At 40.6% G+C, this 26,759-nt stretch overlaps 2 protein-coding genes across 9 annotated transcripts in view; one reads left to right on the forward strand and one right to left on the reverse strand.

The window, feature by feature from the left end:
- Positions 1-1,523: 1,523 nt before the first annotated feature.
- On the reverse strand, positions 1,524-22,638 carry RMND1 (required for meiotic nuclear division 1 homolog). Of its 5 annotated transcripts, none has more exons than XM_064649148.1 (12): positions 22,521-22,638; positions 19,172-19,686; positions 14,516-14,624; positions 11,564-11,639; positions 11,196-11,235; positions 8,535-8,635; positions 7,164-7,270; positions 5,016-5,080; positions 4,041-4,117; positions 2,843-2,963; positions 1,958-2,074; positions 1,524-1,704 (listed from the first exon to the last, which is right to left on the reverse strand). In XM_064649148.1, exons 2-12 carry the CDS (start codon positions 19,670-19,672, stop codon positions 1,672-1,674), a joined length of 1,347 nt encoding a protein of 448 aa, XP_064505218.1. In that variant the 5' UTR covers positions 19,673-19,686; positions 22,521-22,638; the 3' UTR covers positions 1,524-1,671. The 5 variants fall into 5 exon arrangements, with proteins under 5 accessions (XP_064505218.1, XP_064505219.1, XP_064505221.1 ...); XM_064649149.1 differs by lacking the exon at positions 22,521-22,638 and adding an exon at positions 21,030-21,472; XM_064649151.1 differs by lacking the exons at positions 1,524-1,704; positions 1,958-2,074 and having other exon boundaries at positions 2,875-2,994.
- Positions 22,639-22,688: 50 nt separating this feature from the next.
- CCDC170 (coiled-coil domain containing 170) overlaps positions 22,689-26,759 on the forward strand; it is a 52,651-nt gene continuing 48,580 nt past the window's right edge. For all 4 annotated transcript variants that reach the window (XM_064649138.1, XM_064649137.1, XM_064649142.1 and 1 more), the window contains exons 1-4: positions 22,689-22,796; positions 24,160-24,265; positions 24,807-25,048; positions 26,476-26,641. In XM_064649138.1, coding sequence (XP_064505208.1) covers positions 22,744-22,796; positions 24,160-24,265; positions 24,807-25,048; positions 26,476-26,641 — 567 coding nt within the window. In that variant the 5' untranslated portion in view covers positions 22,689-22,743. The remainder of the gene's footprint in view (positions 22,797-24,159; positions 24,266-24,806; positions 25,049-26,475; positions 26,642-26,759) is intronic.

The following is a 26,759-nucleotide window of genomic DNA, read 5'->3' on the forward strand; positions in this document are numbered from 1 at the left end:
GCTGAATGTAAGTATTACACGCAAATGGGGTGGGGGGAAGCCTGAAAAATGTTTGTTAAAAAAGTTAGAATAAAAATGTAACCCAGTTCTTGTTACTGGAATTAGGTGGTGCTTGATAAGTTTTTCTGCTGCATAAAAGATGTAATGTCCCATTACTTAACAACCCTGTGTAAGTCAGGCTATTGATGCAGAGCTGTTTGCACTGTACTACAAGACTGTCACCCAGCTGTTCTGCTGACTGATTCACTTCCCTGAGCAGGGCTTCATGCTTCAGACCTTCTCAGCAGTTCAGAGAAGTCAGAGTTGAGCTATTCTAAAACCAAGACCTCGAGGCAGGATCTGTTCTGGTTCCAAGGAGAAAAACCTTCACTTAAGAGCAGTTGCTGCTTCTTAAGCAGCTCCTGTGACACTGTAACATAATTTATGGCAAAAGGATGGGTTTGTAGTCAGACGTTTTTCCTGTCTCTGCCTGACTTTACTCTTTTCTCCAGTGGGTGTGTTTGACATATTCAACAAGAGTCCAGTATCACACTCAGAAATACTGCTCTCAGGTGAAGACAGCAAATGGATTTTGCACTTTTAGCCAGAATTTAGTCATTGCAGCTTGTCCATGATGCTGCAGATGCTTGTAACAACATTTTTAGGTTATGTTCCTGAAACAATACACTGGACTAAAGTGACTTTGAAAAAGGTGATAAAACAGCAGTTGTGTCATAATTCCTGAAAACACATTTAGAAAGAGCAGTTGCTGGGGAAAAAAAATCCCTTCATCCTCTCATGAGGAAGTGGTAATATTCTGTAGACTAGGAATAAATTAAAAATAAAAAAAACCTTTTACCTTAGAGGATAATTAAGACATCTTACCCTATGCTAACTCCTTGCAACTTGTATTGATAAAAATCAAATAGCATGATAAGGTGAACAGAGAAATTGTGTGAATCTTACTTTAGTTTATCATTCTGCTACAGCTTCCTGTGACCTGAGATAAAGATCAACTCCATTCCCCTTTCATATGAATACTAAATGTTAAAAAAATAATATAAGTAGTACTAAAGAAATGTAATCCCATACAAGTATATAAACACCTTTTCCTGATGGGGTAGAACATAACATTAGATATACCTGCCACATATATTAAAATCATGCCAGATAACTTAAGGAGAACAAGTAGTAGTGCCATTTGCAAGCTTGGGACAGTGTCATGGCTGTACAAGGAGGAGCTGGGGAAAATCAGGGAAAATATTGTCAGAAATGCACAAAGTAGCACTCAGTGTCTTTTTAGTTGTCAAGGGGACAAGGCAGTAGAATCCTTCACCAAATTAATACAGGGATCCACCCTTCTGTCTTTGCTTATTAAGAAGACAAAACTAAACCTCTCTCTGCATTATTCCTGCACGTGTCTGGGTCCACTCCCTAGAAAAGTTCCCCTAAAAATGCATCTCAGCTTTACACTAGCACATTGATAGATTAAGACCTCTCTAGTGTCACTAGTACAGCAGTTGGGAATGATGTTCACAGACTGATTTATTATTTTTTGGGTTTTATTTTAGTAGATTTACAGATTTATCAAGAGACATGATTTCACTCTTTTCCAGAAGGATATGATAGGAATTTTCCAGGCTGTATGGTCTTAATGATTTTGTCAGTTTTCTTCCTGAGTTTCTTCTGTCATCAGAAAACTACCCTTGCAAGTTCAAACAGAACCTGGAGAACAGCAAACAGTGATACAAATTTTTATTTGACTGAATAATCCTTAAACCAGTTTACACTGTAGATCAGATAATCTGAAAAATAACTGTAGCTGCAATTTGAAAAGTTACTTGCAAAGAACTGAAGACTAATCCCCTTGTACAGTACATCACATTACTAAAATAATCTTAATTCTCAAATAATGAAGTATATAAATTGCACTTGTTATTACATGTTCAGTGTGACAGTGCTAAGAAACGCTACTAACCTCTATGGTGATGAGTATTACTATCATCCACTCAAGGCGCAGAGCGTGCTTTTCATTCAGGTGATTTCGCATTAGATCTGTCAGCTCCATGCAGTGTTGAAGCTTTTCATTCATTACCTGCAAGCAATTACAAACATGTGGCAAATCTGGATTCCAGAAATGGAATGAGATCACTAAATATGGGAACACACTCCACAGAAGAGCTCAGTGAACAGAACTAGAAAGCTGTTATCACCACTGCAAAATAAAACAGAAAGCTCTGTAAGGGAACATGCACAAGCAATAAAAGTTTCAATATAAATGAGCCTGTTATTTCAATAGGTTCACAAAAATAATACAAATCTAGATATGCATTTGCAGGTACTAAAGTGCTTCTGGGTGATATCTACTCATGAAAACAGGCACAAGCAAAAGATGATGCAGCTTTTTGGAATACCTCCAAAGTAAATACTTAAGGCTGCTGTACCACCAGAAGTGGTAGTTTTTGTGCTTCTTATTCTGGTTCAGCAGTAAGCATTATGTTGCCCTTCAAAAACTGACCTGAATGACCATGTCAGTAAGAAGAATGCTTCACATCTCATTATTATTTAACCTGTTTTCTTGCACACATTTCAGAAGAAGACTTTAATCTCTTCTTGTAACTCCTTAAATCCTAATTTAGTGGCTCAGGAAATACACAATCCATTCATGTGTGGCAAGTTAGCCTAAACTGGGTAAAGGTGCAAATGGGCTATGAACATATGGAAAAGGGGACAGCATATAGCATCCTATTTTTTATTCAGTTTCTCCAATTAATAGAGACATTCAGGGAGCAGTCTGTGGCCCTGCTGAGCCAAAGATGACTGATCTGAGCATGGAAAGTTCTCGTAACAGTAAGACACCTACCTTAACTCTGCGATTAATGTTGAGAAACTGGCACGTCTTGTCGTAAAGCTCTTCCAGTTTTTCTCTATCCCAGTAGAAGTCAGGTGTTATTAGCAGGTCTGAGCTCAGATTTATACGGTGTCTAAAAAGAATGGGTACTAGTGTGGTTCAGGCTTCCTTTTGGTGAATATAGGAGCAAATATTTACATAGCAGTCAAAAGAAACAGAAAAAATGTCCTGTAATTTTGAGTAAAATATGAAAAGAATCTTCTTTCAGAGTAAAAATACAATTGCAGTGATTGTTTAAAATTGGTCACATCTGAAACTTTTCTGGCGATACTGTACTGTGAAAGTTTTGAACATAAATGACTTCTGCCTTATAGCAACATTGCATCCTCAACCTGTCACCTTCCTTAATTTTTGATACCTGCAAAGAAGTCCTTGACTATGCTAGTAGCTCACTGAAACAGTACACGAAATAAAAATAAAGAACTTCTACATGTGACTGGTACTGCATGCTGGATGTGTGAGCACAGCACACCCTTCAGAACCAGGCTGCAGTCTCAGCATCATAAAGGCTAAGAGCTAAAATCTCCTGCCTTCAACCTACTGCTAAAATAAACCTTTGGATATTAGGAATATCGCTGTTTATTACTGAAGAGTCCTTCAAGTTAGGCTATAAACCCCAGTGCTTAAAACAGGAATTGCTTTTTAATTTAACTTTGAGGGTTTTTTTCTTTTTTTTTAAGAGTATGTAATGCTCTGTATTGTTAATGGCCAAATTTCACTTGAGGGAGGAAAAACCATTAAATCTGTACATTTTAGCAGTGGTTTCTGAGTAAGTCAAGGGAAGACCAGAATTCACAGAAGATCTACCTACCTGTATTTCCCCTGGTATCCTTCACATGCTCTAGTATCTACTGTAATTACCAGTTAAGAGACATGCATTGCTGGACCTAGGGAGGGAAAAGGGTCTGGAATTTGGTCATTTACGATATACTGCCTAATGCCTGTCTATAGCTGAAATGCTGTAATGTGAGTGGTGAGCCAGTTGGTCTTCTGACTAACATAAACAGCACAGTCTCCAGCCAAGAGAAGTTTGAAGGAATTCCCCCACCCGCTGCCCCATCCTGCTCTATTTAGTGTGTAGTCTGGTATCACGCACAACATAGATTTTAAGTTCTGTGTAATACGTCTTGGGTGTAACCAAAAAAGTTACCTTAGTGCAAAGAGTTCTCCAATTTTCTGCATCACATCTGCATGAGAGAGTTTTACCTTCCTTCGTGACTTTAGAATCTGCAAAGTAAGAAGTTCTTCACTGCTTGATCAAGTAACATGTACTAGCAGTTAAGAAACCCAGAATTTTACAGCCTGAAGTAGGAACATGGGTTAAAATCTGAATGCATACTGTCCCTATTAACATTTTAGTTTTGTTTTCTTAGTGCCTTGGTTATCTAGCTTTCTAAGAATATCACCATGCAACTGTTCATCCAGGTTTTTCAATAAATCACTGAGTATGTTATCAGTATCTATACCAAATCCTGAAGCATTTTCTATGAATGATTTCTGAACAAGAGATCATTTGGTTTTCTTCCTACTATTGTTAAACTCATGACAGTGTTCTTTTATTTTGTCACTAGTTAACCTTTCTGTAGACATTTTCCTTACAACTATCAACATATTACCATTTATTTCCTTCATATAAAAATAATAAACCCAATATTTTCTCTTTTGAACCCTATGAATCTCATTTTTATATGTGACATCATATGGGCTTTGTACTTTTAAGTTTCATGAAAAACTGTAGTTTCAGTAATTCACTTAAACTTTTAATTATATTCAAGTTAAAGCACCTTATTTTCAGCTTAAATTTCCACACACTTCAGCCAGGTTTTTTAAATGCTGTTACACGCCCTGTTTAAATGTCCTGTTACACGTACACATTCACCAGTGGAAGGTGACAGTGACGCAACATGGGAAACATCATTACAATGCAGAACCTCACTCCCAACCCTTTAAATGATGATTTCTTGTCCCACCACTTTGCAGGTGTTCTGAGCTTCTCCACATTGATGGCTTTACCGCCAAATGTGTAAAGCGTTCAACTGCTTTTTCCATATCCTCAGCTGTATCTGGACTGATCTTTTACAAAGCACATGAGAAAAGGAGGGGAGAGTTACGAACAAGGCCTTACCTCAGGAATTGACTGGATAGATTCCACAAAGTTATCCAATAACGATTCCCAAATAGCCAGCTTTACTGCAACACAGAGGTGACAAAGCAGAAGACTGTGAGAGGTACATATGTTTTCAAGTAATCGTAACTTTAAATCTGCCAACAGGCTGCTTCAGGACACGTCGATGCTTACAAAATTATTTGCAGCAAGTTACCATTTGTATTATACAGTCAGTGTTCATATACCAATACATAAATCTGGGCCGGGCACTGACAGCTCTGCACGCAGAACCACCTTCATCTTGAGCACAGCTTCATTCTCCAAATGATCCATTAAGTTCTTGATGAATTTTGCTTCAACTCTAAAGCTGTGTGTCTTGGTGTTCTCCTGCAGGTGAGAAGCCTTTGCAAACTACATTCCAAGGAAGCTGGAGACATAAGCAGTGCCTGGGTGAGGCTGACTTCATGTGTGACTCATTCAAGAGCCTCCACTGCATTTCTAGTGTCTCATTTCAGCTCTCATTTTCCATTTGTCCAGTACTGATCCAGTGTGCTCCTACCATGGAGAGTTAGCTTGTATAGACACACCACCTGTACTTGTTAAAGCTAAATTCAAACTTAAGCAATCTCCCATTTTCTTTTTAGGTGAGTGTACTGTTTACTGGAGATGTAAATTCTCTTCTATGGAAACCTGAGTTCAGCACAGGCAATGGCAACACAAATTCTACTATGCCTCAGTTTGAGCCTGGAAAGATGTTTCTGCAAGATAATGATATAACTCAGGCTTTGTTCTTTAATCCACAGATTCCCAGACAAGAATGAAGTAGCAACAGATTAAAAATTAACCCTATTCGATCAGAAAAAAAGAATTATGGAAGGTTTAATTGTCAAAATGAACTCTTTCGTGGTAGTAATTGATAGTATCATCTGTTTAGGACACTGACTGTAAATCCAGCGCTTAGCATTTGCACATTCATCTTTTGAATACAGAGGCCTACTCCAAGTCATTTACTTAAAAAACTTCTAATTTAGCCTCTGAAAAAAAAAGCTAGTAAGCATTTCAGCTATCACCTGTTATTTGACAGAGGTTGTTTTCTGCTGTGTCGTAAATTTGACTTGGGGCTATACTTGCATCCTTTATTTTTACTGAACATTTTTATTGAACTGTTTTTCTTTATGATGTGCATGTCTCACACTAACATAAACTGGTACCAATTATCTCCTGGGAATAAATCCCTTGTTTCCTTTTATGTGGCACTATTCTCCCATACAGTGGCTTTATGAATAGGAAAACTACAGAGAACAATAGGCGTTTTTTCTCAACAGCTCTTCCTTCGACAGTCAAAAACCATTTAGTTACACTGTACTCCTTGATCGAATGCTGTAGCACCTCAAAAACATGCCTTCTGTTTCCTGATGTCTCTCCTGTGTAAAGGGGCACTTCCCTAAATATTACTGGAATCCTATAATTTACCCTACAGGCAATAGGGGTAGACAGACCAGACTATCTTTGAAGGCCTTTCCAAGGACAGCCTTACTGCTGCTAGCTTCTACTCCCACTTCATCATTCAAGGTCTGAAGCAAAAGAGAGGTGTTATTTCCATAAGCAGCAGCACCACTGCTGAGTCTAAATTCTTTGCAGTGCCTCCCACTGTCTCCTACCATGGCTAATAAGCCTGGAAAATATTTTCTGTGACTCTGGTCCACACATCTGTTACTGGTACATCTCCCCAACTGAGAATCGCTGCTCCACATCACTTCTTTAGCTGGCATCTAGCTTTTTCTGTCAGAGGAAACGATGGCAGGATGAATTATGCAATATTACTGAGAGGTTTCTAATAATGGCCTCTATACTCATTGTTATTCAGGGATACTTCTCAAGGGTGGGGAACAGGATGCTCAGAATAATGTGTATCTTTTGCAAAGCATGTTTATTAATGTGCTTTGTTCATCTTTTAAATGAGTTATATTGAATAAGGCAATTTCAATTTTTAGAAAACACAGTAAATACATTAAAAACATCCTCTCACTGAAGAACAATCACTTTTTACACAGCTTGCCTAAACCAGACACCAAGTCGTCTCCAACCTGTTGCTGTACAATGACCTATAATGACATTTCACAAAATGTGTAGCATAGGCTGATAGTATGAACAATATTAACTTACCAGAAAGACAAAGAGCATTTGAAAAGGCAAATTTCTGCAGAACAACCTCATCACTATCCAGCTCAGAATTTAAAAGGATTTGTCCTTTATGGAGCTTTGACTGACCTCTGTTAAAACAAGATTGAAGCATCTTCATTGACTAAGCCACCAGCAAAGGAACATTTAAAGAATAATCAAGAATGCAAGAGAGGTTTGGTTGTTTATTTATATAAAGCACACGGTATCTGTATGGCTATCATCCCCATCCTTGCGTTTCCCTCACATTCATTCTGACAATAACCAAAACAAATCACTGAAAATTAGTTCCTCAGTCTAAGACTAATATTATGACCAAATTTTCTAGGTCTAAATGAAAGCACAACAAGCTGTGATGGTAACTACAGCATTACTACAAACACACAGAAAATTCAGAGTAAGCAGGATGCTGGCCTCTCCCCTGCTCTCTAGCTCCTCTGTTACCTTTCTGTTTGTTTTCCTTTTCTGCTGTCACTCTTACCAACCTCACTCCATCCCCACTATGGTGCTACTTTCCCTGAAACCTCTATTGCATAAGGGGCAAGTGACAAAGAAAAGGAGGAATAAGACTCGTTCAATTTTTCATGTCAATCCCACTATGAAACTTGCATAAGCACAATGGAATATGTCCAGAATCACAAACTACATAACCAGATAGTACGTGCAGTTTTCAAATGGCCAGAAAAAACCCAAACACTTGTCTCCTTATCAGGTTACCTTAAATAAGCTCAACCTCATTAGTTCAGTCCCTAGTGTTAACGGTGTCCTGTCTAGGAGTGGCTTTCTGGTGGCATCAGTGTTGGAAAATTACAGATAATTTATATAATCATTGAGAAATATTTCTGTAGAGATAATTTTCTCCCTGGGATGAAAAAAAACATTTAACGAGAAATGACAACTTGCCAGGTTTATCATTACACAATATTCAAGTTGTAACTTTCCTAGGAAGTAAAGTATGTGCAGAATTACATCCTTGTATATGAACCTCAAGGGCAATAAGGAAAACTTATACAGAGCATCCTCTTTAAAATCAGACTTGTCTCAATAATGCTTATTAGTTTCTTTTCCCATGAGGTACCTAATTCCTGTTCAGGATTGCTGAAGAACATGTTCAGTTATGTGGGCACAGAGCTTCTTAATTTATAAAATCTATAGCATAAGCAAAGCACAAAGGCCACTACTTGCAAGTTTAACAGTACAGCAAAATTTGTCAATTTAGATTTACTGTTTTCTTCTTTCTTTATTTTACTCGTTCGAAAAAAGTGTAACGACAAGTATATTTTTACTAGCTTTTCCTTGAATTTGGTTAAAGTGCCTATTAACTTTTATATACTGAGTGCCCCTGAAGATACTTACTCCCCTATTCTGTAGTTCATTTCTTCATTCTCCCAGTGGACGAGTGCAACTTCATATGGCTGAATTTCATGCTGTTCTAGCACTCGCATGATATTCTTCATCTAAGAAAAAGACAATTGCAGCAAGAGTTACCACACAGTGTACTATGACTCTGCAAAGAACTTGCATATAGCAGGCTGGTAATTGCAACCTTCATGCTGAAGTTATTTAAATAACAATGAAGAGGTGTGCTAAATAATGAAGTTATTAACATAGTTTACTTCTGAAACTATTTGTAGCTTCAGAAGAATTTGTGGCTATGAACAACTGAAAGGAATCTGAGAAGACTAAAATGTCATTTAATGTCTGCACACATGAAATACGGTAAGGATTAACTGCAGCAGCAGTAAGGACAATGCAGATGTATCCAGCATTATAACAATGAACTGTACAAGACTTTGGCAGATGTCTGAGTGTGGGATGAAAATCTTCAGGATAAGTACATCAGGTGGTTGTTTCGGATTAAATTACTAGTTTGCTGCTAAATCAATAGTTTTATTTCTGGTTGCTGATGAAATCAGTAGTTTTGTTTCAGCTTCCAGAGGTTGGGTGGTATTACAGAAATCCTTTAACACTACAAAAATCTGGAAAAATTGATTCAGCTGCCACATTCAACCTTGTAAACAGTTAAATGTGCAATTTTAGTCACAGAAGTAATCTCACTGCTCTCTTATTCTCCAGCACACTAAAACCTGATGCAGGAAGAAAGAAGCCTTTTCTCTCACAAAACGTTCTCCTCTGACATCTGACTTAGGATCTCTCATCCTTGTTCCTTTTAATGTACTACAAGGTTCCCCTCATAAAAATCATCTGCAATTAGAACAAATTTTGAACTAAAAAGAGCACTTACCTACAAGTTTTTAAAAGGCATTTACCTACACAACAGCTAACAAAAAAATCCAAACCACAAAACCACAGTACACTTTTGATGCCTAAATTCTTTAAAGAGTTCAATCTTCTACTAAGTCATACTTAAGAAACACTCTTCTTCAAAATAAAATAGTCAATCTTTCAGCACAAAACTGTACACTAGAAAATTTTTCATGAAGCATAATCTCCAGGTTCCGTACTGTAAAATGATCTGTTGGATTACCTGCAAGAGGGATATTCTTGGCAGCGCTAGCTTTCTTCATTGCTTTCAATTATTTTAGTGATACTATCTATCTATGTAAGACACAGTAGCATTTTTCACTGAATAAAAACCCTCAACCCCACAGCTACAACTCCTTGTTTCATAATCCTGAATTTAATATTAGCATGACTAGTACTTGCCATATAATTCAAGTCCTGTGGTAAAAAAGCGTATGAAAACTTATGTTCATTTTTCTTAAGCAAGGAAGTGCCTGCTGTTACACCAGTTACCTCAGCCAACCAGCTAAGCTGTGTCCAGGGACAGTTCAGCAATGCAAACCCCACACTGCTTCTAGGCCCAGTCTAATTTTATAGAAGGGACTAGCTATGACACAGTAAAATTAATCAGACGAGATGTTCTTGATTCACTAGATTCAAACTCCTGCTATTATGGGCGCTTAGGTCATACAATTTCCTTTTAAAAAAACCTCAAAGCTGGTTTTGCTTTTTGCCCTTGCTATTTTAGTAGAGGAGCTGTTGGTACAACCTTCCTATTCAGGTATTTGAAAACGGTGTTTTATATTTTAAATTTCTTTCTGTGATTAGTCTGTATTAGTTACTTCTCCTGGAAAGTGTTTGTTAGTTTCAAAGTTTTTCTTCTCCTACTAGTCATTCTGGAGTACTTTGAAAAGCCATTTTGTCCATTCCCAGCGATACTCTACACTTTGTTTTAATGAATTACTTTCAGTTTCTGTTCCACAGACCAGTTTAGGGCTTTTTCCTTTCCTTTCATTTCATTAAAACATGTGCATAAAATTACTTCCTCTATTTGAGCAAGTTGTTTGGCAGTTAAAACTTATGACTATGATTTCACGAAGCATAAAAAATAAAGCTAGCATGGGACCAACTACAGTTACTAGTACTGACCAGTAAAACACAGTATCAAATTTTCAAAGGTACTCAAGCATGTACAACAAAATGAGAGTTTTCAGAGTACTCCAGTGGGCTGAAGTGTCCAACTCAAAGATCATCATGAGTTAAGTCAGCTAGTAATACCTGAGAATCAGCAGCGTAGTTACAACCATAGCATCCTAAGTGTGCTACAGGGAGAACTACTATCTTTTTGTGGGACATATGATACATCGACACCCCCTAAAACAGACAGGAAATCAGGAATATTTCAGGTCTGAAACAGAAAAAGTGAACTTGAATCCAGAAACTGTTCACGTCTGGAAAAAACCGCTACGTATTTTCATTTACTGTAATGAAAATCCTCCTATGAACTTCTGCGTATCTCAGTATCATCTATTGAACACGTCATTTAATTTCACATACTCTGCCTACAGATAAGATCAATACTTTTTGTATCTAGAATCCAGTTTTACTTAACAACAGTAATAAAAATACATTAAAAATATTAAATTTCTATAAATATAGTCATTAAAATAGATATGCTTCTGGCATACCCTTCTTGGTCAGCATGCTGAGGTTTGTGGGACTGACAAAAACACCTGCTTATGCAGTTTTAACAAACAGTTTTGCTTTACTTACACTTTTCTCTTCCACATTCCAAAACACAACAGCCCCTTCCCTGTGAATTCAAGGAAAAACTGAGGTGTAATCATACTGTTTTAAATGCATTTTAATGCAATACTCAAATTGTACAGTGGCAATTTCTGTCACTGTTAATCAAGAAACTTAATACTATCTTCACAGAAACTATGTAATAGTTGCTTTTTAACCATACTTTAATGAAAAAACATAAGAACGTATTTTTTAACCATTTAAATAATTTGATTTCTTTTTAAAATCATCCCGACTGGACAGTTATTCCTTGAGTTTCATCTAGCAAGCTGCACTACTTCCTTCACACCATTACTATTAATAACAGAATGTTTTGAACACAATTTATAGTTTACCTGAAGAAAAAAATCACGCCAGGATCATATTCTTTTGCAGATTTCTCAGTACGGACCACCAAAACATTTGCAGCATCTGGTTTGAAATAAATGAAAAAAATGAACTAATAGTCAAACTTCTAACTTCGATAGCTTATAATTCAACAATTACATACTGACACATTAGTCAGTCTCATTTTATTTTTCTGATGGAAATGCTTGCAAGGAAACAACTACAATATCAAACTACACTGCGTTTATGAACTGTCACACTCTAGACAGACTCAGCCTTTATTGTGAACTTCAGTGGAATGTTCAGTTAATGAAATGTAACACCTTCAAAGAACAAAAGACTTAGGAGAAAACTGATGCAAGCGTAATAAATAACCAGGAACAGAATACAGAAGTGGACATACAACGTGAGAGAACTATGGAAGTTGCCCACAGCTGCAAAGAAATTACCATTCAAATCTGCTTGCCCAGAAGATCTTTCTCTTCTCTACACACTGAGGGACTAATCTGCACTCAAATTCTGCTGACCTTGCTCTGCTAGTCAGAAACTTGAAAGAGCGTATCCCCAAGACAGAAGAGTGTGCACCTGCATTTCCCTTCAGATCAGAAGTGTTCTTTTGAAACAAATCTTCCATCCACCCTCCTTTACCACACTTCTGATGTGCATTGCAGAATAGTATACAAAATGCAGGATTTTTTGCATCAAATTAAACTGAAAGAGGAGCTCCAAAAAATGCCCCTATAGTACTCCAACCATTAATAAGGCATTTGTTACAAAGGACCAGACTAGAGCTAATGCAAGTAGAGTGCCCCAAACTTAAAAAATGTGGATGCTGGGTTCTCAAAACAAAGTTTTGGTTTTTCTTCTCCTACAAGTCTTCTCCACTGTAGTACTTGCTAATATGGATAAAGTTTTAGAAGTCCTGATGTGGTTCCAAACAAAAAAGTTTACTTTCCAGCATGACTCATTTTGTTGCAGGGCTAGTGGAAGCTAGACCAGAAAAACCTCCTACTTCTACAGTAAAGCAAGACTCCCCAAAGATTTTGCAGGGCCTAACACTTAAGCTTTAGAAAGTTAAACCCATTTGCAGGAAGATCCCAGGTCAAGTGACAAAGTGTCAAATTCTGGCTGTGCACAAATTCCACCTTCTGCTTTACTGGTCAAGCCACAGAGGCCAGATAAACTAAGGCAGCACAGTGACCAAGTATCAGAGATACTTTTTCTAATACCTGAATTGAGACCACAGGGTTGGTCTGAGCCCTTTAAAGACTCTTCTTTCACTTGCTAGTCCAGTTCAGAAACATGGAATTGGATGAAACACTAGAGCAAGTTTTAGGTGTGACGTATAATATCACTGTGGAAGTAATATTTGCCTACAATTTCTCATTTGCCTTTTTAAATACAATCCATATCTTTATTTACCTGCTACAGCCAAAACATACACGATTGAAGAGAACTTGGTCTGCTTTAAGTGAAAGTACAGGATCTGCCTCTAAAATGTTTTTAAAGAAGTCAAAACCGAGCATAATGCTTAGAAAAAACACTACAAAGTAACAAATCCATACAATAATTGCTGATTTAGATTTCTATGTGCTAATATTTTTTTTCTTTTCTAAGATTCAGTGTTTGGCTTGGTAACCAAACTGCTACATGCACACGCCAACAATCACAACACTTCAGATCTGCTGGCACAGTCTAACATACTTTCATCATTACTTCCTCCAAACCTTTGATAAAGAGTACTTATTGTGAGGAGTCAAAAACACTGTCAAGAAATGAAAGAACCGGCAAAACTCACACTCCAGGGCAAAATACCATCAACAGTAACTTTTAATTCACAGTTACGCTGGGGGTTGTACAAAGTTTCTATCCCAAAGCTGTGAAACCAGGGTTGGTTCTAATACAAAGAAACTAAAACGCACATGAAGCCTATATTCTAGTCTTGTCTTTCACATTCATCTTTCTGAACAAGACAATCACTAGTAAATCACATGTTTGAAAGAGACTTACTGGAGTATTATTGCACTTAGATTACTGTTTGGGATGCAGACAGGTATTTGACAACCCCTATCGAAATGCCCATAAACTGTCTGTCCTTCCCTTAGCTTCATATAATCTGTCCTTCCAAAGAAAAACAAAGGCATTCTACTGCCAACATATGAAAATCACAGCTGTTCCAGGGCATAAGATTCTTTAAGCTATAAAAAGCTCCATTTGTTTTTTTTTCCTGTAGTATACTTTGGCTATTTCCAAGCCATACTTTCCCCAAGTCTTCAGAGATACTTTATATGGAAACCAGACCAATTATTTTGCTGAAGCCTACCCAAGTGAAGCATTCAACATTTGCTATGATATACTCGGCCCAATAAAGGAACCCTATCAACAGCATTCTCTTTACTAGAGTTAAGCATTTATGTGTTTATCTTTTTCATTTCACTTAGTCAGCAAGATTCTCTCTTGCATGCCTTCCTCTCTGACCCTCAGTGATTTACATTAATAGAAATGTGAATATGGAACGAAGATGCAACACTTCAAATTACAAAATTGTTTTGACAGCTGAAGCACTGCACTACCTCACTACTGAAAGATTAATTAAAATAAAACATTCAGAATTTTCTCAATTAGTGAATTTCTATAGAAATTCTCTGTATCAGTAAATTTCCAAAGTTATTTCTCATGCATGCATGTAATTTTTCAATACTTCTAGTGTAATTGTAATGTTGGGAAAAATTATCAGAGAGTAACAGCAAATACTGGTCATACTGATATTCTGAAAGGTTTAGTTGTGGGGATTCTTAGGCACATGGAATCTTTAATCAAAGCAGTATTTTTACAGGCAGTATGATATATTCCATGGTATTACCAGAACAAGAATACATAAAGTTATAAAAATTATATACCTCACCCATATTTTATTTCCCAAGGTATACCATTGCTTTTAATATGTTTCAAAGATCTACCTCTAGGCAAACTTGTTATTTCAACATATCCATGTGAAGTCAGGTCATGACACAGATTACCAAGATGATATTCATCTGCTGTTGCAAAGGCTGTGCACTGCATCAGATTCTGTGCCAAAGGAAGAAAGATTTGAGTTAGGGCAAGGCTGAAGCAAGATGTTAATAAGAAAACTGTTTGCCTCAAATTTATTCAGAGAGTGACAATTTTCATTTATGCACTCTTTTCTACGTTATCATTGCCATGCTGTCCACCTGATGTACAAATACTAACAAGATTACTTGCTCCTTGTTGAGCGGGAAAGCAAATCATACACTGAGAACAATCCAGGTGATATGAGTTAAGTCGCACCAAAAATCTTTGTGACAGAGCCACAAAGAGAACTCTTCTTCCCTGAATGCCAATCAAATGCTTTAACAGTAGAGCTGCACTTTCTACTGCTCTTCCATCCCACAGCTTACGACATGCTTGGCTGACCACTGAAACCAGAGGCAAGACACCCCCAATACCAGTTTTAACATCCGTGTTTTTAAGATAAATGGAGTTCAACTATCCCAATCTGCTTATCAGGCACAAAGTTGTTCCAAGCACAAACATGTTCCACAGCACACCAAGCTCACTGCTCAGGTGCTCCCAGGGTATGAGGCACTATGCAGAGAAAGTCACTGATCTTCCAAGGCCAGTTGTAGGTGCTGCTCCTCTGCCGTGTCCCTCCTCCCGCCCCCAGCTGAATCCTGCACTAACAACATGCTCTCAACCGACACCACAGCTGAACAATACATGACAGCCAGAGTTTGTCTCAATATTCCACAATCTTAAATAACTAAAATGCCATATTCAAACAAATAACTGGAAAAATGATGCTGACTTGCAAAGTGACTTGACTTTAGGCATGGCAAAGAAATCAGAAAACCATCTGCATAAAGACTTTCTTGATTAATCAAACAAGTCACATTAACCTGATTTGCAAATTCTATTACTTATTTTAAGTGTATTTCTTTGTTCTGATACAATGTATGTCCTACAATAATGTTTTTCAGTACAATGTAGTGGAAGATGTCCAGAAAGTAATGTCTCACTGTGGATCAGTCACTTCCCAGCTTTTTGTAACAAATACAAATGGGGATGTAACTAACAACAAATGAACAAAAGAACTGTACTCATCTGCAGGCATTTAGACCCATAATACACTTCAACTTAAATCCAAATTACATTCTTGCAGCACTCATACACAAACAGCAAGGCTTACAGAGGTGTTCTGCTCCCTGCAGGGTGTCCATTGCCAGTCATCAGATTCACAACCACACGTGTGAACTTCTTTTTAATGTCAACGTTCTGCTATCACGTCTAAAGCTTTGCTTATACATCGCCTTAATTCAGCAACTACTAACAGAAAATAAGCTTTAAATGTAATAACAATATTCAGAGAGCAATTTTGTAGGCATATTCCCACAAGTGTGCTACAAGGCTGAGTTAACAGTGGAACAGAACTGCATTTTCAGTTCCCTTGCAGCATCAAGTTGCATTATCACAATTTCATCTGTATAATCCATTCTCAATCTCTAAATTACCAATACCAGTTATGTATCTGAATCTGAAGATTCTTCCAGAAAGCTCTGATGATTAGAAGTACATGTGCTCTGCCATGAAACTCTTCTGTCAAGAGCTAAAGGAGCAAACTCTCATCTTCTAGTTAGCATATAATCTGAAAATCTGTCCTTCTCTATCCTTCCCATAGTTTATTACTTGTGCTATTCTTCATTTCAAGGTAAATGCACTACAGAATCGACTTTGTGCTGCAATTTTAGTTCCAATGCAAAGATTTCACATTTAGTTAGAACCAGAAATTTTCTGCTAAGCTATATGCCTGAAATAGCATTTGGGATATGAACTAGTTTGCTTGCGGGTTTTTTGTTTGTTTTTCTTGGCTTTGTTTGTTTTGGTTTTTTGTTACAATGTACTGTTTCACTTACATTTCTATTAAAATCTTGCTTGATGGAGAACATTTGGATTGGGTATAATTTGAAATTAAGCCACTTAATAGATGTGTCCACAGGTGCTCCGAATGTCTAAATTCCCATAACTGTTGGTGAGATACAGCCAAAAAATCTACTCTAATCAGTGACTCAGCTAATCCTAAAATTGACAAGTCAACTGGCTGATCAACCTTTATGCCATGCTTTCAGCTACGCCACTTTCACGTGCAAACTTAAAACTCCCCAGAATACAGCCCTTGTACTGGCTCTAGAAAGAAACTCCAGCTCCTCACCACCCTCCTTCTTTCTGCCTACAGCTGGGGCATTATTAAGATTCTACTCAGTGCACCATACAGGATGGCTGGTCCTAAGGACAGCTAAGTATCTTGACAACTTAGGTTCTGTATCATCATGCCTCCAACAACTGTACAGGCTCATGGAATCCTAACTCTCCTTAGTCCATCCGTTCCACTTTAAGCATGCAAAAATTTTTAAGAAAAAACCAAACTGTAGGATGAACTTTAGTCCTCGTATTGCCACAGGAATCAGTCTTTATCTAAAGTGTAGTAAGTATAACATCTTTGCCTGAATTTCAAGCTATTTTTATGCTATATGGCTATAGCATTAAAAATTAGCTCAGAGGCTTTTCATGCCACCAGACCTTACAGATTAACTAAGTAGTGGTACTGCTCACTGATGGACTGACTAAACCAGTTAACTGCTTTCAAGTAACTCCTCCATCTATCCTGAAAAACTGGTTGTACAACCAATTTATCAATGCTGGTACTCAGCACTCTGCCTGTAAAAACACAGGAAGACTAGTGCTGGGGAGGGGTGGGAAGGACATCATTCTCTGCAAAAGGAAAGTGTCAACTGTCAGGCCCCCCCAGACAGAAAACACCAGGGATCCCTGGGGTTCCTCTAACCAAGAACCTCGGGAGTGGGCCTACAACTACTGTCTCCAGAGGAAGGCTAAGAAGGAGAAGATGCCCCCAGGAAACTGCTCTGACAATAGGGCCTGCAATACTAGAGGGCTCCTGGTTGTCTTCAAACGTGCACAGAAGGCAAGATCAGCATTTTTTGTGACACCAGGATTTAAAAAAAACAGATGGCATGCTGAAAAAAAACCTCCAAAGATTTTCCATTTCTGCTACTTTTATTAATCTCATAGAAGTCATCCACATCTCTAAGTTATTTCTCTATACAACACAGCTCTAAGAAATACACAGGTAAAAAAAAATCCTGATTCCAAAATACTGTCAGTCTGCAGTCAACGTGATAGCTTGCTGTCTGTACCTTTGCAGACAGGGATATATATCTGACAAACCCACGTGGGATTTAATAAAAGACAGCAAATGTTTCTGCTAGGTCTGAGTTTATGTGATTTCTGGCCCAGCATTTTACCATGTGGAAACTTCCTCAGAAACTATATTATTATTTCAATATATCAGGATGTATTTTCTCCATGTCTTCACAATGGAAGAAAGTAAATACAGCACTGCATGTTACTTACATATAAATATAAAAATGTCAAACAAAGTTGGCATTCTGTCAAACTGTTTGCATTCTATGCTGTCATTTAAAGCCTCAAAAACGTTGTCACTTCACCCAAAACCAAAAAGAGTCAAACTCTGAATGTAATGTCATAGCAGGACTAAAAAGCTGGAAACATTACATGGTATTTCAGGACTAATATTCTTCACTTTCCTCTTTCAAAGCAACATGGAAATATGAGTGGGAACTAAACTGACTATGACTCTTTACACAAAGGCACACTCCTGCTCATCACACAAAATACTAAGCAGAAGCTTAGATGATAAGGCAAGCATTAAAACTTCTCTGTGCATCATTTTCAGTAGATGATGTAATAGACATATTTTGCAGTGTGTAAACTATTTCTGAAGGCACAATGCTTATTTCGGTCTCATCTATCATACTATATTACTAACAATATCCAGTTGTTGCTGTAGCTTGAGAACAGTAACACTTCTGACACCAGGATTCACTGTGGAAATCCTATATACAAGTATACTTAATGCCTGCCTTGGCTAAGAACTATCTTAAGGAGATACAGCTACAAGTATGCACTGTTTCACTTCATCATATCTCACTTTATCTAAATCAGTTTGTTGTTGCAGTTCCTCTGCAACAGACCTAGGAGTCTGGATATTAAAGAGCTATTTCTACACATAGAATAATCTTTCTCAAGTAACACAGGCTACACTTGCACATCCATTTCCAATCTGAAACTTAATCTGAATATAAATCTTATACTTTTTACCTTCACCTTTACTTCTGTTTGAGTGAAGCCTTAAAACTGGGTAGATTTGGACAAGCAAGGATATGTAGGGCATCATTCTGATAGCTCAATATTAAATGTGATATGACAGCACTGGTCAATACTATTTTTAATGGACTTTACCTTTCCACTTATCTTCCTTCCACTTTTGTTTACACATTGTTAGTAAACTTCCATTTTACCTTCAGAATACCAGACACACTAATTTCTATCAAGCTTGCTTCTGTTTGCAGAGCTCCCACATTAGGGTAAATAATGAAATCCTTCTCACCAAATAAATATATTAATTTCATTAAAATGTTAATCTAAACCTTAATCTGAATATAAGTTAAAATTTCATGCATTCCCTTAATGCCATATAGACTGTAAATGTTATACATTACCTCCATGTCTGAGAGAGGCAGGTTGGTTCTGGATGGCTGCTTGGTCCTCGGTGCCTTTGGTGGCCTCTTGACTGGCTGGTTATTGTGTTTTGGAATAATTTTACCAGCTGATACAACTGCATAAAATCTTGATGATGTGTTTCTGAGCTTTTTGATACGTTCTGTATTGAGCCTGAAGTTTTGCATCATCATCACACCCAAGCATCTCCAGGAGGGAAAAAACCCCTCCCCACCCTGATAATAAACACTTCTTCCTGAAGTGGATACATATCCTTGGAGCAATTGCCAATTCTTGATTTGCACACATCGACTTGTCAACCAAGGGAATGCAGTTTTCAGAGCATAAAAATTCCAAGACTTTGCTGTTCTCTGAGCTGTTCTGTCAACTTCATTATCCAGCTTTAATAGCAGACATCCAGTTTTATTAAAGTTTTGGCATTGACATATTGTTGTTAAAGCATGGAAAGATCTAGTCTGGAGGCGCAGAAGTTTCAGTCTCATTTCTTCCCTCTGAACTGTATGTAAAACAAAGAAACAAAATCATCCATCAACATTCTGGAAAGAAAGAATATTATTTCTCTCTTATCTAAAAGATGACCCATACTACTTTTGCATGTGTTAGGATGCCTAAGCACAAGACATTGGTGGGAATAAATAGCTTTTTTCGATCCTATGGAAATCGTCTAAGATCAAAACACACTAGAACTGGTTGCTGTGTCAGTATGAAAGCAGGCATCTGTTCCTTCTGCTGCTCATTCTGTGCAGCAGCCTACACTCTCAGTAACTCCACTGCTCACCGAGCAAGCAAACACACACCTTAAAGAGGATATCAGACTCTGTGAATCATTGCGTTATACATAAAACCCCAACAATTTAGATTACTACATGGCTGTATGGGAATGGCACCTACAGAATACACACACTGCTCAGCATCAGCTCAGACTCCTGTGCCAAAAACAGCTCAGCACAGATCCAGCCCCTGTCATGTGTCCTGACCACAGTGAGAACGGAGCCGAGTTACAGCCTTGCTCCTGCCAGTACATCCTAACGCAACAGTGACCACCAAGCCTGCCTGCAGACCCACCAGTGCAGGTGGAAACACAACAGTGTCCTTATTCTGGTTATTTCAGACCAGCAAGCTTAGTGTATCTACCCTATGTCATGTGAGCTAATCAAATAAACTTTAAAAGTATTCACAGACAGTAGGTTGAATACCTCAGTGGGTGTGTTTCATTTGCTGAAAAATCCCATGTCAAGTCCCTTCCCACATCTGATTTTCCTAATTTCCCTTATGACATAAAATCTGTCTTCAGTAAATTATTAACAAAAAGTCATTAAGTTGTATAGCTCAAAAACCCTGCCTGTCAGAATATTTTTCAAAAAGGAGTATCTCAAATACCACAAATACACTTAACATAATATTTCAAACAAGCATTTTCTTGTGAGAAAAATCATGGTGTGTGCCATGGAACAAGCCCTCTGTCCTGACAAGGATACCTGGATGTTAGCACAATACACACACAAAAAACCTCACCAAACCACACTCTGACATAACTTAATGGAAGGGGAATACACTAATTCTGGTGAAGGAGGTATACAATTAAAAATAACTAACTAAATAAAAAGGATGTAGAACACTTCTAGGCTGCCACAGGATAAGTAACTGATCTTGGGCATAACTTCTTAACTTTATATGCTCTTCGCTTACACATTTCTGCCCAATTTAAAGCTTGTTATTGGCATACTTACTGGAATAAACCTAGTATTATTTTAATTTCAAACTTTTTCTGTATTTATAAAACAGCCCAGATGACTCTGCCCAGAACAAGGCATGTTTACCTTTTAAAAGGCTTATTACCTCTGGATAATCAAAAGAGCTGAAAAAAACCTCAGCGACTGCAGCCCAAGCCAGTGGAGAGCCAAGGCTAGGGGAGAAGTCTCCAGCACTGTGGGGTAACTGGCAGAAAAAGACTCACAAATGCCAAGTAAATCCTCACTTTCCTAGGCGAAAAACCTCATCCCGAATCAGTGATGCCAAGAATCATTTTTCAAGTGTACAGGCTTAGAGCAGGTTACAAGGAAAGAGAGATCATATGGGCTGAATTCCATCGAGGGGTCTGAGCGTCAGGCCTGTGGCAGCAGAGGCAGCCAGCCAGAATGAACGGAATAGAGTAATCCAAGAAAAGCGGGATGAAGGACGACCAGAACAGGATAGGAGGCGCCACCCCCGAGCAGCGAGCACGGAAGTGGGATTAATTTTCCAACGTCTCTTCAGGCACGGCACGGTTTAGCCATGCCCGCTGCCTTCCCAGCCGGAGGCCCAGCCCGCTGCGGCGGCGGCTGCGACCTGCACGGGGAGGGCGGGCCCGCTCCGCCCGCGGACGGGTCCGACCGGCAAAGACCGGCTCCGCCCGGTCCCCGCAGCCTGGATGCCCCCAGACTGCCCCCGGGGCCCGCCAGCAGCCGGTGCTGGGACACCCCACCCCTTCCCAGCCTCCGCATTCCCGCTCCTTTCCCCGAAGGAAACTGCCTCGGGAGCGCCCCTGAAGCACGCGCGAGTTGGGGGGGAGGGGGCACGGGAGAGGCGAGCGCTCCGCTTCCATTGGCTGCCGGTGGCAGGGGGGCGGGCACAGTGGGGGATCAGGCGGCCAATCGGGAGGCGAGGCCACTCCGCCCCCGCAAGCAACGCGAGTCCCCGGCCCCGCGCAGCTCGCGGGCGCCCCCGGCGGGCGCGCGAGCTATCGCCGCCAGCGCGCGCGCGTCCCCGCGCAAATGGGCCCGCTGCCCTCCCCCCGCCCCGGTCGGCAACGCGCGGCCGCCGCCGCTGCTACGTCACCACCGATCGGCGCCCCCCCGGAGCCGGGGGAGGCGGGGGGAGCCGGGGGCACCACCCGGCAGCCGCCCCGCAACGGCCGCGGCGGGGGCAGCCTGAAGCTGGGGGCGGTTCGAGGCAAGAAATCGCCCCTCGCCCGCAGGCAGGGCTCGTGCTCGCCCAAAACTGCCCCCTCCTCGCAGGGAGCCTCGCGGTGCTCTCCCGCCTGCGGCAGGATCGGATCCCGCGGGAAGGGCGGCCGAGGCGGCCCGGGCTCGCCCGCCCCCCCTTCGTGGGTGCTGCAGAAGCCCCGCCGCCCTGGGGGCGTCTCAGGAGGAGCTGCACAGCCCCTCCTGCCCCAGCGCGGGCTCCGGCCGCAGCCCCGACCGTGGCGCAGGGCCGCCAAAGGCACCCGCAGCGCCGCCGGCCCGGCCCGGCCCTGCCCTCCTTCCCCTCCCCCGCCCCGCGCGCGCTCCCGCCGCCGCCGCCGCGGGAGGGGCGAGGCGGTTCCCGCCGCCGCCGCGCGCCAGCACTGACCTGGGGGAGGGGGCGCGCCGCTCTCCGCCGCGCGAGCCGCGGCCCCGCCCACCGCCCGCCGGGCCTCGCCAGCGAGCGCCGCCCGACACGCCCCGCCCGTCCGTCGCCGCGCGGCGGGGCGCGGCCCGCGCGCTAGGAACGTCCGGCTGCCGCGCTCCCCGCTTCCGGGGGGGCGGGGCGGGGGGCGGGGGGCGGGGAGCTGGTGCGCGGGGGGTGGAGCAAGATGGCGGCGGCGGTGCCGGCACTCCCCGTGTCCCTGTCGGGCAGGTTCAAGGGGTCCGTCACGGCAGCGGGGCGGGGGGCGGAAGGGAGCTGAGGCAGCGGTCGGCGCCCCGCGCCTCGCGGCCGGTGAGGCGCCGGGCGGGGCCGGGGGGCGGGTCTTGACCCGGCGGGGCGGGCGGGGGCCGCAGTGCCGGCAGGCGGCGCTGTGGCCGCGATGCTGCCGCGGGGAGCGCCCGGAACGGGCCGAGGGCTGGTGTGGAAGCGTCGCTGTGCTCCCGGTGTAGCTGCTCGGCCCTGGGACCCCGACTCGCCGGGTGGAAATCCTGCAATAAAAATAACTCTCCGGGCCGTGTGGGCGCTCTCTGTAGGGCTGGTTACGTTCTGCTCGTTGTCCTCCTCAAACATAAACGGGGTTTCGGGGAAATGTAAATGAAGTGTGTAGTGCAGAGTGCGTGAGTGTGGATTTTCGTGTCGGTAGGAGGGAGATACATGTTAAACTTTTAACATGTCTCTATCCTTTTAATTTGATATTTCCCTGACTGCACCAGGGCAACTGAACAATTAAAGAACACGTTTTAGCATTGAATTAGCTGCAATTTTTCTCTGTTTTGGCAGGACAAATAATTTAGCATTTTCTTCCTTGAAAAGACTGCTGTTTTTCTTTAAAAGCAGACCTAAGAACCTGACCCATTTGAGGGGGTTTTATTACTGTTACTACTGTCCACTGCTTTAGAGGCACATAAAGTTACTTTTAAGACTTGTGTTTTAACCCCAGCTGGCAGTCAAGGACGACACAGCTGCCCTCTTACTCAGCCCCTAGTAGGGTGGAGGGGGACGGAATGGGAAGGGTAAAAGTGAGAATACTTGTGGGTTGAGATAAGAGCAGTTTAATAATTGAAATAATATTACATTATAATGGAAAGAAAAAGAACAAAGAGAACCCAAGAAAAACAAGTGAAGCCAATGAAAACAGTTGATCACCACCAGCTGACTGATGCCCAGCCAGTACCCAGGCAGTGACCCCCCAGCCAACTTTTCCTCCTGGTTTCCACTGCTCAACATGACACCATATGGTATGGGGTATCCCTTGGGTCAGTTGGGGTCAGCTGTCCCAACTCTGTCCCCTTCCAGCTCCTCGTGCACCCCCAGCCTGCTTGCTGGTAGAATGGTGTGCTAGTAGGAGAGACAGAGAGGGCCTTGACTCTGGGTAAGCCGAACTCAGCAGTATTGAAAACATCCCTGTGTTATCAACACTGCCTCCAACACAACTCAAAACACAGCCCCATACCAGCTACTGTGAAGAAAATTAACTCTGCCCTAGCCCAAACCAGCACAAAGACCTTGCATTTGTTTTTACAAAGGGAAGCTATTTCATCATTTGCTGTCAATAATAAAAATTTGTTCCTCTCCCTTTTAGATCCTTTGCATATTTTACAATTAAAGACAGACTGCCACAGATCCTCACAAGAGTTATTGATACTCTGCATCGACATAAAAATGAATTTTTTGAAGAACATGGTGAGGTAAGAGTAAGGTCTCTTTTTTTCCCTGATGTTTTTCCTCCCTAACCCTTGAGACCCCTTCTCTACCTTGTTTTTACTGGTTTCTTACTACAGTTGTTACTTGTCTGTCTCAATCTTTTTGTCTCTTTGGTTTTTTTAAAATCATCTCTTTCCTGTAGCTGTTTTTGATTAGTTCTGTAATTCACTTCTCTGTCTAACCTTTTTGTGGTCTGTTGTTTCTGCAGCTGCTGCACTTCTTGGGATTTTGTGTTGATGTAGTGTTTGATAGACCATAGCACTTTCTGTGTTTCAATACTTTCTTCCTCTCTAATAAGAAAAAAGTCCAAGCTAAAAAGAAGTTCCATATGCAATTCGTTTTAGGATGTTAAGTCTAAAATGAGCTTTATTGACCAAAGTATGTTTTGTTGAATCAAGCTCTGATTTGTCAGGGACTCACCTTTGGCAATTAAAACTTACCACTTACATAATTAGTGAAAAGTTGATCTGTGTCTCTACAGGAATAAATGTTCAAATAGGAACTTTTGTTCTCCGCTTATTTCAGAAGGGTGTTGAAGCAGAGAAGAGAGCTATATCCTTTCTCTCCAAACTGCGGAATGAACTGCAAACAGACAAACCAGTGACCCCTTTGGAAGATGAGCTGCCTGATGCTGCGCTGTGGAACCAATACCTGGACTACCAACGAAATTTATCAAATGGAAATGGAGAACCAAGTTGGTTTCAGTCCCCTTGGTTGTTTGTAGAGTGTTATATGTATCGAAGGATTCATGCAGCATTAGCACAGAAGTAAGTATTTACTAGCTTGGTGTGCCACTTTGAAAAACATTGTTCTTTCCCATTTCTATTTTAGGAGGAAGAAAGACAGCTGAGGAGTAAGATAAAGGAAAATCTTAAACTTTTACCATATTCCTTTTCCCTTGTCTCATACTTCAGTTAAAATTAATACCTTTTCTTCTTCCATACAGCAGAATTTGCTTTAGTTTTAAGGAGTTGATCTACTTGAAAACTCATAAGCTTGACTGCATAGCCTGACCTTCTTGCAGACTAATCTGAATTGAGATATAAAAATCATGTAGCATTTCTAAAAGGTTTGTTAGCCTAGAATTCTCTCTTAAGTTTAAAACAGGGAATGTGAGAGCCACAAATCTGTTGGGAATTCTAACTTGTTTTGCCGCTTGAAATCTGAAGTTACCATCTGAGAACTGTTTTTATAGCAGTTTACCCACCTTAAGCAGCCCCTGTTGTTCGATCTACACCAGCTTCTTCGTTACAGCAGTGCACGCAGACCATCTGTTGCATCAAACTCTGGGAGCTGATCCTGGTTAAAAATAACTGCAGGAAAAACTTGTGCTTGGTACTGTGGAGAGGTGCCAGTACAATGACATGGGGTAGGAGTGAAAAGTTTAAGTTCCCATTGGTGTCAAAAGAATTTGAAAGCTCCATGAATACTGGATTTACCCATAGTATTGCAGAGATGCAAACACAGGAATGGGACTCAGTTTCTACTGGTATATTGTGTAATTTGAACTCTTGTATCAAAAGTTTCAAATATGAGATGGATCTGCTTGATTGCTCTTAAAATGGTGAGTGGATACTTTTCATTAGTAAGATTTAAGTTTCTTGATCTCCATTATTTATCTCCTCTTGAGCACATGCTTTGATGGAAGTTCAGTCATTTGTCGAAAGGTGTATGTGCAAATATGTCTCATAATAGATTGGTTTATATTTCTTATATATTACAACATTCTCATCTTTGTCATGTTAATTTTCCAGAGTCCTAGTAAAGACTTTCACAGGAATAACTTCCTATCACTGTAAGAGAATCTGGTATGGGAAGTAACTTCAGCACACAAAAACACATTTACAATTGGGCCAGCAGTTCTCCACATTAGTTTGCTTGTATGTTACAGTTTTAGTTATCTGTGCCTGAAGGTTGGAGTTCAAAATTGTCACTGTATGTGCAGTTCCCAGAATTGTTGTGACTGAGCACTCGTTCACTTTCAGAGTATATTGCTGGAAATATAAAAATGTTTTGCATAGTGTCTGTTCCAGTGAGATACAACATCAGGCTGCCACTGAAAGTCTAGTATGACAAATGAGAAATGGAAAATCTAACTAGGGCCTGTAGTACAATATAAAAAGCTGACCTTTGAGCTTCATTTGCATATACTGTCATGGCAAGTATGTCAATATATTTGTTCTCCTCTTTTTAGCCCACCTATTGACAACTTTGACGTATTTAAGGAAGGAAAGGCTCAAAATTTCTTTGAATCCCAAGAGGCTGTTATTGCCTTATGCACTTACTTTCAGGAACTTCTTAAGAACATCAAGGATCTAGATGAAAAGCAACTTAAGGAGGAACTCTTTAAGTTATTGCAGGTAAACTACTAGTGCTTAACACAAGAATTTAAAATATCTCTCTTGTGAAACAAATGAAAACTTGAGGCTATAAATAATTGGAATTTCATATGGAAATTAAAATATAGCTCTTTTGTTT

This window comes from Pseudopipra pipra, chromosome 3 (assembly GCF_036250125.1).
Source record: "Pseudopipra pipra isolate bDixPip1 chromosome 3, bDixPip1.hap1, whole genome shotgun sequence".
Taxonomy (NCBI): domain Eukaryota; kingdom Metazoa; phylum Chordata; class Aves; order Passeriformes; family Pipridae; genus Pseudopipra; species Pseudopipra pipra.

Bases quoted from the DNA above. Each gene is read 5' to 3' on its own strand.
- RMND1 (XM_064649148.1), bottom strand. From the start codon at position 19,672: ATGAGACTGAAACTTCTGCGCCTCCAGACTAGATCTTTCCATGCTTTA. The intron at 11,640-14,515 runs GTAGATCTTTGA...ATTTCAAACCAG, and splicing joins AATAACAAGTTTGCCTAGAG to ATGCTGCAAATGTTTTGGTG. The intron at 5,081-7,163 runs GTAAGTTAATAT...TCTGTGTTGCAG, and splicing joins AAATGCTCTTTGTCTTTCTG to TAAAGCTGGCTATTTGGGAA.